This window comes from Carassius gibelio, chromosome A15 (assembly GCF_023724105.1).
Source record: "Carassius gibelio isolate Cgi1373 ecotype wild population from Czech Republic chromosome A15, carGib1.2-hapl.c, whole genome shotgun sequence".
Classification (NCBI taxonomy): domain Eukaryota; kingdom Metazoa; phylum Chordata; class Actinopteri; order Cypriniformes; family Cyprinidae; genus Carassius; species Carassius gibelio.
In genome coordinates, this window is record NC_068385.1 from 16,337,832 (window position 1) to 16,353,884 (window position 16,053).

At 37.7% G+C, this 16,053-nt stretch overlaps 1 protein-coding gene across 1 annotated transcript in view; it reads right to left on the bottom strand.

Annotated features, from left to right (window-relative positions):
- LOC128029353 (TNF receptor-associated factor 4-like) overlaps nucleotides 1-14,482 on the bottom strand; it is a 32,871-nt gene extending 18,389 nt beyond the window's left edge. The window contains exons 1-2 of the mRNA XM_052617113.1: nucleotides 14,272-14,482; nucleotides 14,039-14,183 (exon numbers count right to left, since the gene is read on the bottom strand). Coding sequence (XP_052473073.1) covers nucleotides 14,039-14,181 — 143 coding nt within the window. The 5' untranslated portion in view covers nucleotides 14,182-14,183; nucleotides 14,272-14,482. The remainder of the gene's footprint in view (nucleotides 1-14,038; nucleotides 14,184-14,271) is intronic.
- Between the last annotated feature and the right edge of the window lie 1,571 nt (nucleotides 14,483-16,053).

Sequence of the window (16,053 nt, forward strand, 5' to 3'; positions counted from 1 at the left end):
TGCTAAAAGCTGCAGTCAAGTGCAGATTTGAAATGGCCTGTGGTTTTGATGTTCACTCGAAATGTCATCTCTTTTTCTTCTGCTTTCCCCCACTTCGTTTACCGTCACTTCCTTTGTTCGTATCGCTCTTTCTCCCTGCTACATAACCATGCATGTATATGCACACGCTGGCTCACAATCATGAAAAATGGCATGAATGGCAAACAAAGTTCCTCCGCCTGACTGCATTTGCTGTTTAATTACAGACGGCAAGTCTAATTTTAGCCTCCTCGGTAAAGGGCAGATGTTTGCAGGATGTTCATCCATGAGAAAGCAAATGTTTCGCAGTGAAGCCATAGATTCCTGAAGAACGCAAGCGCATGACGCCTCAGATACGCTGACAGTTTTATTAAAAGAGACACTGTCCATACGCAGCAGAGCACTTTGATGTGCCTCAGTGATCCCCCTCTTTAACGCTGTCAAAAGGCATCGCACTGCTAACTATCACGATCGGGTAAGACGAGGCACAAGAAAGAGGAATCCAACTCTAAAAGTAACACAAGACCTTAAAGAACACACTAATCCCAGATACCAAAATCTTTAAGTTTAGAATTACTTTTATACTATTAGCCTATAGGTTTTATTAATATTTTGAATTAACTTTTATTTTTATATTATTCATTAAAAATTTTACAAAATGTGCTTGTCATTATATTCATTTTGTCTTTATTTGTACGTTTTTATCTATTTCCAGTTTCCAGTCATTTTAGTGCTTTCAGTGAGCTGCTGAAGCAAAATTTCTAATCTTGCTTTAAGTATCTAATATTAATATTGTATCCCCCCCCCCATTCCATTAAACAAAAAATGGTTTTAGTTTTACCCTGATCTGCTCTAGCTCTCCTTGGTGCGCTGACACGAAAAGATTTCCAGTTTGTTAATGAATCTCTTTTGAGTTGGATCTTTTCAGTGATTCAAATGAGTCATTCTGAATGATTCACTCACATCATTTTGTAGTCCCTTGCTTCAAAACATTGAGACTGTGTGACCATGTGGATTTATAACTGTACAATAATTGTGCATACAAATGCACCGTTTGTATAATAAAAGAGCCATCTCCTGTCATCGCTTGTACAGTATGTTACAGTACAGTTTGTTGGTGCCAAATTAAATAGTGCATCTATTCTGACTAAGGTCTGTAGGATTGAGGTAAAGTGGGCGGCCACATATTTTAAAGCTGTCAAGCTTTCATTGTATTAGAAGGCGAAGCCTGATGAAGCCCTGAATGTGATAAATACTGAAGTACAAAGCATTTAATTAATGATGACATCATTTAGGGCACATTCTCACGTCTCATCTGTCACTTCTGAGGCGTTGATAAAAGTTTAAAACTTACATAATGCAGACGACAAAGACAAAGCCAGTCTGAAATAAAAAGCTCTTTAACAGTTTGAAAGGAATGTGAGGTCAATGATGTGGGAATTAGTAGCAAAAGTTTAAGCATAAAGGACTGCAGGATTAGCCGTTTCTTGACTTCTCTTCCAGTTTCTCAGTCGGTGGGAAGAAGAGATGTTGTAAAAGGTCTGGGGTATTTTGAGATGGCTATGAGGCGAGCTGTAATAGAGGACGCTCTCGCAGCTCATTCTGAGAGGAATACATAATTCCTTAAAATGAGGAGATCTAAGAACAAGCGGATAATGTCTGTTGTATAATCTCACAACAGCTTCATTTTGGAGGAAAAGCAAGATGGAGAGCCTTTGAGCAGGTTCAGAGCTGCGGATGCAATATATGAAGTTTATGGGCAGCTCCAAATGTTCTCAACTTTGTTGTTGGGTCCAAAAGATAAAGGAGCTGATGCAATTTGAGATATGATCTCATTAAAGAGACACCAGCATATATAGGAGTGGATATCAAATGATCTGCATCTTTGTTCCCGATCGATTTCTTTTAGCCTGCATAGACTTAGTGAAGCATTAAAATAGCATGTGTGCCATAAGTAATGCAATTCGACACCGTTTCCATTATCTTGCGATCGTCTCACACTCCAGGCTGGATTCTGTATTGAAAAATACAAAAGAAACAGGACTTGGGGACACAAAACATTCGCCACGACCTCGGGCTCCGCTAGTGGCAAATTAGCAGCGTGCTAATCCTCAGCGCCGGTGACTGAGGATGGGTGGATTAATGTCATGCGCTGTTCTACCATGACAGCAGGTGGAACGGACAGATAATCCCGGACAACAAATACTTATCTGGCAGAGATTCCCGCCACTAACCTGCAGCGGCCAGACTTTTCTCTCCTCACAGCACAACAGTGACTCACGGCTTTCTAAAATACTTGATTCTGACTGGTCAGTATGGAAAAAGATATTTGAATAATGACCACTAAACTGTTTAAGTGTCAGTTATAGCAGGCAACTGATTTCCTACATAGCTGCACTAGTTTCATTAGTATCACACTAGTCATTATTATATAATATAATATATTTTATCATTTAAATAAGTCTACTCTAAATATTTAAATATTTTTTACAATAAGTTAATTAATTTAATCCATTTTATTTATTTTATTATTATAATATTTATTCATGTATTTTTTATTATTTATTTAAATAGTCAATTCAAATAATCTTTTATTTACATAATCTGTTAATTATTTTATTTGTATTATTACTATAACAAATGTATTCATTTATTCATTCATTCACTCACGTATTTATTAATTTCAATAACCAATTTATTTCTTTAAATGGTCAATTTATTTATTTCAATAATAATTTTTTTCATCTATTAATCCAAAATGTATTAATCCAATTAACTGTTTCCAATTAATTATTTATTCATTAGTTTGTTTGTTTCATTCATTCATTTATATTTCCCAGTCACAATAGCTCTTCTCCTGTTAGTGTCCTGTTGTTTATTAGAGGACATTGAGTGAAATCCCATTCAGTGAGTGAAAAAAATAAAAAATACATAGCTGCCTTGTCATCCAATGAGTGAGAATATTGTTAAGCATCAACACAAAAGCTTCTTAGTGAGTCCAACAGTATAATGCCACACTAAACGCGGCTTGAATAAACTCTAAATTAACTTCTGAAGCAAGACTTGAGCGTGACCCAACGGATGGACAGAGCTTTTCATTGTGCTTTTCTGCATGAGACAGAGTACAGCAGCAGGTGCTGAACGAATAAACGAATGTGTGTGTTGTGTAGGAGGCTTGATTTAGCTCGACTCCATAGGCGCTTCAGGGAAAAACTCAACCACACCCCGACAGCACAGTTCCATCATCTAATTATACCATCTATTTCCTCATGCGCCCAGGAATCATCCAGAAAGAGTGGGTGAGAATATCCACCGCCAGCTCACAGTGCTGCAGATACGGACAGCGGCGTGCCGCATTACACTTTGTATTGCAGTTGAGTCAGTGTGTTGTAAAAGTAACTGGAAAGCAGGTGAAACTCTTTGTGAAACTGAAAGATTTTACCCTGGTTATCAGCTGTCTGAGTCACCGCGTGCCGGTGGAAACAAACTACGCACCGTACACGCGATGAGTCACCTCCAGTGTCCGGAGACAACACCTCCTGAGTGCTCTCCGCCTGTCTCCTGCTCCTGACTTCAGAAACTTTTCAACCCAATGTTAAACCCAGTGACTCCCTGTGTAGGAGGATTATATAATTATGATGTGATTTCTCCTCTTTCAGTTCAATGATAAGAGGAAGACAGTCAAAGAAACAGAGCGGGCAGCTCGTCAGCTCTTCATCACAGATTCTGTGTGTGTGTGTGTTTGGTGTGTGTGTGTGTGTGCACTGCACTCCACTGGCTAGGCCCAAAACTTTCAGTGGCCATGGTAACGGGGTGAAGGTGAGGCTCTTTATGCTGGAGAGAGAGGTGTGTGAGGGAGCGGCGAGTCTGATATATGTGCACTCATGTAGCTGATAAGAACATGTTAGGACTCCTGTGCACGCAGACATGCTGCTATGAAACCGTACTGGCATTGCCTATCTGAATGATGGGCTGTTCTTTTTGTACGTATCATTAAGGTACAATGATGAGAACTCTTAGTTTTGTGCCCGTGTAGAAAAATAAGAATTCATTCCCTGTATCCTACATACAGTGATATCTATGGAAGCCTGTTTCCGCCACGGAGTAAAAAAATAAAACAAGGTAATTTAGGGTGACCATACGAGCCATTTTCCCAGGACGCGTCCTTGCCAAGATTTCTATATTGCCCAAAACATCCAAAGTAGTTTGACCAATAACATGCAGGTATGGTACATAATCAACCAATCGTGGCGTGTGAGAAGGTGAGATCTACAGAGAACGATCAGAGCAATGCAAATACACGTACATGTTAGGTGTTTGTTCGTTCATTTAACTTGAAGCGTCGCTGCGCACCGATCATTATATGACACTAATATACCAAGAGAGTGATTTGAATGCATAAGGAGCCGTCTGCTCTGCTCTCTATAGAATTGTGTGATATAAACTCGCAATTGCAAGAAAACAACTCAGAATTGCGACTTCTTAACTTGCAATTCTGACTTTATTGCTCGGAATTCTGAGAAATAAAGTCAGATTTGTGAGAGAAAAATCACATTTACCTTGTTTTCTTGTTTACTCAGTGGTGGAAATGGACTTCCGTAGATATCTATAGGATGAGTTTTCAGATTTTCCTCCATCTTTGTTAATGTCTGTAATACATGTAAAGGTCCACCAGATAATGCACAATGTGTAATCCTACATCGTCCAGCAGACTTTTGACAGCTCAAGGCTTTTGTTTAAACTTTTAGAAATGGCTCTCGTGGTTTATCTCATGTAGCACAGATTTTAAACATTCTTTTGCATTTCTACTGCATAGACAACCACTAATAAAAAGTGTGTGTGTGTGATAAAAACTCTTTATTAAATAATATTCATTTTAAAGTGGTTTAGTTTAAAAATATTATTTCAATAAATTTTAATTTGTCCTAAATATCAATAAATTAAGTGTCTATCTTTTAATATAAGCTATTAATATATACATAAAAATATGAAAATATAATTTCAAATTAATGCAATATATATTTTTAAAAAATGATAATAATAATAATAATAATAATAATAATAATGTGAAAAGAAAAGAGAATCACAGGAAAGGCGTGGAAAAAGTCATTTCAAACTGTCACACATACCTCCAATAAAACTTTAGATATTAAATATAAAAAATAAGAAATAAATATACATACATATAAGTACATAGATTTACGTGCAAATTCTTATATTACATATATATTGCAAAAAACAAAACAAAACAAGTAATATGCAAAACGTGATAGTAGCACAACCATGCAGGAAATCAGTCTGTTTATTTTTAAAAATACTTATTAATGAAAATAATGATAAAGATGGGTACACAAATTACTATTAAATTACCACTGTTGGTCCTTTCAAAAGCCAAATAAGACGACTTAAGGATATGGCGCAATCCATACGCCTGGCCTTGAAGTTGAGGAAGTGGATTTCTCCGGCCTCTTTCATGGGATCAGTGTCACTTTTGCTCCGAGTTGGGACGTGGGAGTGTGAGTTTGAGCTGCTATATAGAGCGGATCTGCACAGGGTAAAGCAGGAAGGAAACCAGCACAGTGCCTCTTTCACAAAGAAGAAGCAGTGGCTGTGACCTTCAATCCATTCGGCCTCCGGAACTGACAGTCAATAACACCAAATGAGTGTACGCTTAAACCCAAGAGCTTAACCACTCTGCCAACACCTGTTGCGCTCTAAAAGAGAGGCTTTCACTGAGACAGGTGCCCTCCTCCTTCCTCAAGATCTGGCCACCCCAGCTGCTCCCCTCACCAGCGGACAGCATTCTCACACCAGTGCCCTCTCAGCTGTCCGAGACCCCTTACGAGTACATGCACATGCATTCAGTTTTGATCAAACCATGTTACATGTTAGATGAAGACGAGGTGAGGCATGATGGAGTTACAGCTAAATGAAAAACACACAAGCTGCACGTGCAGAACAGGATGGGATTGGGTTTGAGATGTTTACATTACCACAGTGTGCAGCCGAGAGAAACTAACTGCATCTAGACGCTCCAAATCACCGTTTGTTACTGTTTGCCTTGACAAGTAGCGCAGATTAACTATCATTTGATTCCTGTCAGCTGATGTGTTTCTGACAGGTATAGGTATAAAACAAGCTGGTCTCAGCATGCAAGGAGCGAGTGACAATGTGCTATACTACAAAACTGAAATAGTTCCCTGCAGATCTGCACCCAGGGGGAGGAAAGATGGCGAGATTTCTCTCTAAATGCAAGCATGCCCAGACAAGTCCCGGATCCCCACAAACCGTTCTATCCACTTTGTTTATGAGCCCCAGCGAGCGTCCAAGGCCGTCAAGCACCACAGTTTTTCACAAAGGAATGTTGTCTGTGCGCTTGCAGACGATGGACATCTGAATAGAGCAGAAAATCCAGTCAGGAATGTTAAGAGCTTGTCCACTTTTTGTGTCGCCCTCATTGAACATGTCCTTTAGGTCCTGATAACACCCTCTACGATGATAATTAACAAAGAAGCTTCATGGCACTCCAAACCAAAGAAGCGCCGATGCAAAACATTTAAATGAAATGCAAGCTTCTTGGTAAAAGCCTCACCCAACATCAGCTTGCAGCTGTGTGGAACGGATGGAGAACTTTCAGTCCATAATGTCCCATTCACAGCTGGACCGAGGTGTAACCTCCCCAAACACCCCTCTAGATGACATCACTCGGCTAGGATCTGGACTCAGTCTTTCAGACTTTCATCTGAAAAAAAACAACGTATGTGGGACTTGTTGTACTCGTCACAAAGATATTAAAACTGCTGTAAACTTCGCAAGTCGCTTGACATCAAATTCTGATTCTTTTCAAGGACACATTTATGTAGTGCTTGTTTTCCTCATCTACTGAAGTGATCTGAATGTACTTGACAGGGCTAATGAGCATTCCTGGTTGTTGTTTTTTTCCCTCGGCTGAAGTTGCGGAAACATATAAGTGGATTAGGACAGTGAAGCACCCGAGGCGTTTTCATTTGTTGGACCGCAGTCTAAAGCAACATCTCGCCGACACGGTTTATTTCAAGAATACAAATCAATATTACGCTGTTGCTTACTTTCTCTAAACTATGTATTGGCAAACATACAACTGTGTGAAATAGCTCCGCTCTTCTTCGGGGCTGGGGAACTCATGTGACGCTATTTAATGTTCTATTCATTCAAAAATACATTAAAACTACAATTCATTTGTACAATGATTAGAATATACCTTTTATATCATGAGAATGTTTTTCTATTTTAAATTGAAATTAATTTAGATATTCTTAGGAGCAGCAAAAAGTTTAAATATGAAGGTGGCACAACTAACGTGATATAATGAAGAAAACAACTTAATTATTATAATACAATTCTTGATAAAAAAAAAAAACAACAACCTTAAAATCTAAAATAAAATCGTATTCTTTTTCAAAAATAAAATTATTTTAACAAAATTGTTTATTCATATTTGGAAAACTTCTTTTGACCAAATCAAAGTCATGCGATGTGATCAACATGCAGAAAAAAATTATCATAGTTATTAAAAATATAATTTATACATATAATGGTTTGAATGCACCACTTTACACAATGTTTTACATTTTTCTAATAAATTCATTATTATCTCTTATTCTTATTCTTCTTGTAATATCACATAATTTGACCTTTTGATTAAAAGACATGGCTCCGGCTGTAAAATTTAATATGACTCCAAAAAAATTTCATTACAAAGAAAAAAAAAAAAAAAAAATCTTTCATTCTTTCATTTCTGAATTATTATTATTTTTTTTATTTTTTTTTGAGGGCATCAAGTAAAAAAAGTCAGCATGATACAACTGTCTTGATATCATAAAAAAGAAAATCTTATTCATTATTTTGACTATGTATTATTTTAAATTCTAAGAAAACTGCTGCATTGCTTATTAATATTGTAAAACTTTTGTACACCAAGTCATGCAGTGTCATTATCAAGTACAAAAAGTATATGATCCATTTTTACTCGACAGTTGCACCACACAACACATTTGGAGCCATTTCATTTAGTTTTCTTAAACAGTGTTTGCCTGCTCAGATCTTGTGTGTCACTGACCCAGCTAACAAATGAGTCTGTCTGGATGACTTCTGTGGCCAGTGGCACCTGTGTGAGGATGTGAGGGTCTTTGATGAGGCTGGGCAGGAAGTGAGAGAGGATGCCCGCCCGGTCACTATTCATCTGCTTCAATGGTGTGAATCCTGGAGAGGGACCCAGACTCCTGGCTGTCATTCCCACCCTGGCTTCCTCTCAACACTGGGCACCAATGCTTCCCCTCAATCTCCCTTTGCTCGGAGAACTATACTCACTATCTGTGGCAGGCCAAAGAGGCTCCTTTTTGTATCTCAATGGACAGTGGGCAATTAATTTGAGCTTTAATGTAAAAAAGATGTTGTTCACACAGATGGCCCTGGCTGGAAAGAAGTCAGTCTTTCTTTTCCCACTTTGCCTGTCACCAGTTACTCCATTCTACCCTGGTTAAACCCATCCTTCCGTTGCAAGGCTTCATCAGCTCTCAAGAGACACGGGAGGACTTGACTTCAATGCAAGACACAGAGGACTCTATTCAGACTCTCTAGGAAAAAAAAGACTTTCTGTTTAAGACAATTAGGCTGTGAAAACTGAAGCTTAATAGAGAAGTGAATGTTTTATGCTCCTTAGAGCAGGACAGTCAGCTTTTGTACTTTTAGATACAAGTGGCTTCTGTATGGTGGCCTTGTCATGTATTTCTTATAAATCAAAAAAAAAAATGCAGTTCTTGTCATTTTAAGCAGATTAGTACCAAAAGGTGGCCTAGGTAGAAACATCATGCTGCCTTTTAAGAAACATTCCCAGTGACCAAATATGACTACCTCCCTACCACCATAGTATGTGAAATGATTATTCATAATACAGTAGATGAAGAGTAGAGATGCTGTGGTGCACATCTGATTTTACTATCCCATGAGGCCATGGGAGAGGGTTTGTGAAGTGACCCAACTAATGCTGGTATAGGCAACATAACATGGCGAATGAAGTCCCTCAGAATTTAATCATAGGCCCCTATTTTCATACTATATATAACTTACTTTTTAACAGTCACAAAGTAAGTTTCAAACCAAATGTAGTACCTACAGTACTAGACAGTATGCAATTTTGGACGCAGCGACTGTTTAGATCACATTCTAAAGCTCCATCATGTTTTTCCTTTGCAGAGAAGGCAATCCCAGAATGCACTGTGAAAAGTGCGCTGAAAAAAAACACACCCATCTTAGATGGCAATCACCTTTCTGCAAAATGTAGTTCAGTGCATTCTCTTAAAGTGACAGTCTTTATATTAATCCAACAACAACAAAGAAATCACTCACTGCTCTTGATTGAAAAGCTTTTGTAACTTTAAGAAAAATCTTTACAGTTCAGTATGCAATGCTGTTTTACATTTAATCACTTTATTCAATTTCTGTCCCTAAAAACTAATGCTAGCCCTTCCTAAAAAAGAAAAAAAGAAAACCGAAATCAGTTTATTTTATTTGTATCTTAACTCTATAGTATTTATTTCTGCCTTTTGCTTGTAGTTAGATATAATTTTTTTTTTTTAAGTATTGTTTTTCCATAAACATAGCACATACCGAACCGTACCAAAACCGTAAAACAAACCGACCCGTGAAAAAGTCAAACCGTTCCGCCCCTACTGGAAAGCACTATTTACACTATTTGAAGTCCATAAGCATTAATAGAATATGTACACAAGAAGTTCAGACACTAACCAAACAAAGCTTGAATAACAGACTACAAACCAGAACCCACTATCTCACAAAGCACCACATGAAAAAATCCAGGAGTTTATTTGACTTGACTCCTCTAAACCATTGCTCGATGACGTAAAGGGTGCCCTTGTATGTGCATTCAGAGATGATAGCCCATATTATGAGAAGCTCTTTTGTGTGCTGGCAGTGAACCAAATGCCCTCAGTTCAAGGTTCATCTATTCTGCATTAGCGTCACGGTCATGTGACTCGAGCTGATTGCCAGAGTGATGAGGCCTGAGGGTCGGCCCCTCCTGACCCTCCCGGAGCGGATTAGACCTTGTGAGATAACAGACTTCCCTAAGCATTCCCCCTTCAGCAGAAACACACTCCAATTACCAACATGGAGGGCCAAGTCAATGTCCGTCCTAGTCAATATGCATGGGACAAATCCAAGTGAACGGCGTTTGATTGAGATGATTCAGGGTTGAATCTGAAACGGACTTTTACGAGTCTATGTGTGCATGCAGCGTGAAACTCAAGCTGAAGTAGCTGGAGGCCCTTTCCTAATAATGAATAAAACACAGCAGATGGTGATTCATAGCTGTACAAGAGCACAACCCGTGCAAATCCAAAATTTCCCAATGTGACGGCAGGTCTGAACTGATCAGAAGCTGACTGGAGTAACGGATGGAATAACTTTGAATGTTTACAGCACACAACAATGAAGAAGAGACGGCTCGGTTATCACGCAATGCCAAGAAATCACATACTTATCTTAACACGTAGCATGGGAGTTTCTGATTCTGATATTCACAATACATGAAAACCATGATCCAAACATCAACTGAAAACAAATTCAACAAGTTATGTATAATATGACATTTAGATCAGTGGTTCTCAAACTTTTTGACTGTAAGGTCCACCATTGTGCACAACAATATTCAGAGGATGGGTAACGTTTCCAGCAGTTTGTACTTTACTGGATATTTTTACTCAAAATTTATTTTTGATCAGACATTTTAGATCTTGGCATAACTACAAAAAATATTTATTTTTATTTTCTAAAATTACCCATGTATTTCATAAAAGCATGATCTTTCCAGTTCTTGAAATCCCTCTTTTAAAATTAAGCTACCTCATATATCCAAGTTTTTAAAGACCGTAAAAACTCCTGGATCTTCAAAGAATAATAATTATTAAAAAATAAATAAACAGCTGTTGTGGAGGTGAATTAAAATACAAAATATCTTGATTTTTAGTCATTTTAAAAGATCAATTTCTCATTCCGTGGAGATTCAATTTAATGAAGTTTATAATTTATTATAAGTAAATAATTTTCTAATCAATGAAGGCCTATGCACAGAACTTTCAAAAGACTGATGATGAATTCACGAATAGTGAATTCCATTCTTTTGAATCGGATCTTTTCAATGAATCAATTGAATCAGTTCACAAAACTGATCTGAATGATTCTACAAGGACACAAGAAATCTGCAAACTATTCTTCCAGAAATTGCAATTTGTGCATCTAGTCTCTTTAAAATCTAAAAGATACTTACTCATGTAATCATGAATTACAGCAAAAAAGGCAGAAATTGGCTATTTGCCAAATGTGTGGAAAGCCTGGTTTATGTATAATAGGCACAGTACACTCTAAATAGGCGTAGCTTTAACTAGTTTTAAAAAGTCACTCATTAGCTGAAGACAAAAGATGGTGAATAAAAGTAACTTATAACGCAAACACGTAGATTGGCTTTCTTCCCAGTGACACAGTAATGACCTAATGATTCATAAGCATTGTCTGCTTGCATTTCGTCTTCTTTTATTTGTATTATCTCGAGCAGTTCTGAGAAAAAAGAAAACTGAGCACAGCTTCACGTTTTAGAAGAAACTTTCTCCTATGTAGGCGTGAGAGGAAAGAGGTTTACTGCGAATAGAACAAACACAAACACAAAGAGCCTTAGGCAAAATGCATCATGTGCTTCCTTTTTTCCTCCCTCTATCCCAAAACCTACATGTTAATTCAGGGTTTCTGTGAGAGTCTATAGTGGACATTCAAACCCTGTGACCTTTTGTATTTGAGCAGAGCATCAGCACAAGTTCTGTTTATATTCCACAGCACGAGGACAAGAAAGAATCAAAACCTGTTTGGATGAGTGGAAAATCTAGATAAGATCTGCGCCCTATCTGTGACTCGCACTTTGCCATTGATGCTGTCGAATTGATCATGTATTTTCAAAACCATTAAAAAACTAATAAAATCAATTCAGGCTCTCATGTTCCCTGCTGTGTCCGGATATCAGTGATGGCATGATATAATAATAAGTCAATGCTCTAAATATAAAAACAATGATATTCTATATTCCAAATCTGACTCGAGTGAGGCTGCCAGTTAACTCACCTAAAAATATATACTACGGTTCAAAAGTTTTTTTAATATTAATATTTATATTCAGCAAAGACACATTAAATTATTCTAAAGTAACAGTAAAGAAATGTATAATGCTGTTTATATTTCAAAGAATGAAGCAGGTTTTCCACAAAAATATTAAACAGCACAACTGTTTTCAAGACTGATGATAATAAATGTTTCTTCGACAGCAAATCTAAATATTAAAGTGATTTCTGAAGGGTCATGTGACACTGATGACTTGAGTAATGATGTTAAAAAATTCAGCTTTTCGTCACATGGATAAATTACATTTCAAAATATATTACAATAGAAAGTTAGAAACCAGTTATTTTAAATTATAATAATATTTCACTATACTAGATGATCCATATAACGGTAGTGTATGCAGGAGTACCAACACTTATTTTTCTAACACCTATTTCTTTACAGTGAACATTTCATTTTTATTTATGCATGACTCATGACGGAAGACTACAACGTCACAGGGGAGAATGTGCATCTCAGCTGTCAATCATTCAGTTTTAAAACCAGTGTGCCATGTTTACAGTGTCAACATGTTATTCTCCAAGCAACTAACTATCCAAATGACCGGATGACACATAACACTATACTCCTAGCACTGAAGTGTTCTTTGTGGGCACTCCTGCATTATAGCGGTCTTTATAGCTGATACACTTGACTCTGATGGTTATAAACTAATTTGTAAAGCAGTTTTGGTTGATACTGTAAATGTACTTGTTTAGAATTTCCTGCTAGATGACAACGAAAGCTATTACACTGAAACTCAATTCACAATGCAGACAATAAGCATTACACTATATAGCAGAACTTATAAATGCTTAAAGGTTTTTTTCACATGGCTTTGAGCATCTCTGTTCCATGCATTGCTACGCCTGTCCTACACAACCTAGCAAACTAATTGCAAATAACACAAATTAGTGCCGCGCAAACGATCTGGCAGTCTTTCAGTACAGCGATTCAATAAAGGATTTGCTTTCTAATCCAACATGAGGACCCCTCCAAGAGCCTTGTAGTGCCTAGGGTCAAAATGCCAGACAGTGCACACACACACACACACACACGGGTCTGAAAATATTTTTCTACCACATTTATTTACCTAGCCCACAACTGGATCTAGTAAAGCAAAAAATATTTACTCAAAAACATTTCAAATATTTACATTCTCCACAAACACACTGGCAAACTGTGACCTTAAAGAGCTTCTTCTACTTGACTTGAGTTTTGCTGGTGTATATAGGTTGACTTAGTAAATAATTAATAGTTTTTACTTGAATAAAACCAGTTTTTTTAGGCTACTATTTTTGTCAGTTAAATGCATTTTTAAGAAAGGAACTACTCCGTTATGGTACTACAAACAAAAACTGCTCTCATATAACTATTGCCATTATGTTGAAGCATAAGCTATACGTTTGATCATGTGATTACATTAAACTGTTTACCATCCTGTCCTTTCCTTTCCTTTTCTAAACGGTTCATGTTGCATTTCCTTGGCGAACACATGTAGCTGCTCTATCTGTCATTATGTGTCTCCTGACTAACTTCATTTGCATATTTGCATACAAACATCCCTGGCATCCTATTGGCTGCCAGATCAACTCAAGGCCCGGGGCAGATATAAAGCTGTCAATACGCGCAGATGACAGACATGCGCGTGTTGAAAGGATGATTGACAGAACTGTTTATCATTCCCAGTGTTTTAAACCGCCGACTCCATCGCTTTAAATACTGGTTATGTGTATCCTCTGTTGTTGTTGTTGTTGGCACGCTTCATTCCTGACGCAAAACACACAGTATGTGTCTGTCAGACGTGGCTCCTTACCTGAGGAATTCCTGCAGACAGGTATCGCAGAATCGGTGTCCACATGTGGAAACTTGGACGGGTTCCCTCATTGCTTTGCTACACAGAGGACACTGAAAGCGTCTCTTGGGCTTCTCCAGGAACTTGTAGTCAAACCCGGGCATTGCTGAGGTTTACAGTAAGTGTTTATAGGAACTGTCTTTCGTTGTCCTCCGCTTGGAAAGAGTCCTTCACGAAAGCTGATATTCACTTACCGAAGACACACAAGCTCTCTTCGGTATTGTTCCGTCTCAGCTGTCTCTTTCGAGCAACACGGCTCTATCCAGCATCAGGATGACAGCTTAAACCCAGCGAGCCGTGTGTGAGAAGAGGCTGTCGATGAACCAAAATGAGAGGGAGACGCTCACAGCGCCTGTGGAGAGCAACACTGACAGCCAGCCTGGAGACAAAGCTCGGATCACGTCTGTTTGGTCATATAAAGCCCCACCCACTATGCGTGAGGGAGGAGCCTAATTTAAATCTCTCTCAGACGGGCAGAAATCAGAGAGTCAGGTTTATTTACAGTTTTGTACAGGATTGTAACAAGTAAGGGGATTATTTAAATGCTTTACTGTAAATAATTTTCAGGATTTGTCTTGAGGGTCTTCTCACAACCTTTTTTATTAAAATGTGGTATTATTGCAATGTGTGCATGTTTTGTCAAGTTAAAAATAATGAACAAAATATCACTTTGGGATAAAAAACAGCCTAAGATGGTTTTGGCTGGTCTAGCCAGGTGGTTTGCAGACTGATTTTAGATAAGTTTTGACCACATCTTTAGCTGCTCAGGCTGGTCTCAGGCTAGAAGACAAGCTGACCAACCAGCTAAAACCAGATGAACACCAGCTTGGCCAGGCTTGAAGACCAGCTTAATCCAGCTAAGACTAGCATAGGCTGGTTTTAACTGTTTCATCGGAAGTGCCCATCTCCCAGTCTGACCAGCTAAAGAAGTGGTCAAATCTCCTCTAAAACCAGCCTGCAAATTAGCTAAGACCAGGCTGAAAGACCATCTAAAGGCAGCCAAACTTCTTTTTAGCTTGCGCATTAATGTTTGTATTTATTTATTTTCAGCAGGCTATCTTTGTGCTTAACACAAGATTGTATGAACGTATATGTGCTTATATTCAAATCCCCTCTCCTCATTATGCACAGCCTGAATTGAATATAACTGTATAGTTGTAGCCTACTGCTTCACAATTTTATATTAATATTGAAAAGTAATAAATGTACATTAATATAAATGCAAATTTAGAACGTAAACTAATAATACTACATACAAAGTGCAGAAAATATTTATTAAAAACATTTTCATTATTAAAAACATCCATTCACAGGCAGTAACTGGATTTTTGGTAACAAAAGGTTGCAAAAAGTTAGGCAAACGACTCCCTCTGTCGGTGGAAAGCGCGCGAGATCCGTGCAAGAGCAGACATTACGTCAACAGAACAACAGCACAAAAGGTGATGGAATTAGATTTATATAGTTTATTCGAGATAGACTATTTAATGGTTCGTCTTCGTGTAAACATATTAAAGTCTCGTCAACGTTTACTGTGTTTTGCATAGAAAAGCGCGCGCTACATTAGTGACACTTTGTGAGCATCACATATTGCACAAGAATTACATCATGATGGACGCACGAGCTCTGTGTGTCCTGCCATGTTGATGGTACGAGTATGCTTTTTCATATGCATTAATATTAATATGTATTGTGATTGTTCTAGCTATAAAATAGTAGTTTTGGGTACACTGCTTGTTACAGTATAATTATATAATTTAATTAACAGGTAGTAATATTAATTAACATGCTTTTTAAATAATTTATTTTTGTAAGTCCCAGGCACATATTTCTGATACACTATAGAAATTGTGTTTTTAACACTTTCAGTTATTGTTCTATTATGTGTCAACATAAGCAGCACATAATTATCTTCACATAGTTATTGATTTGGATGTTTCAGTTTTTTTTTTCTTCAAGGCAGTCTGACCTAATTGAGA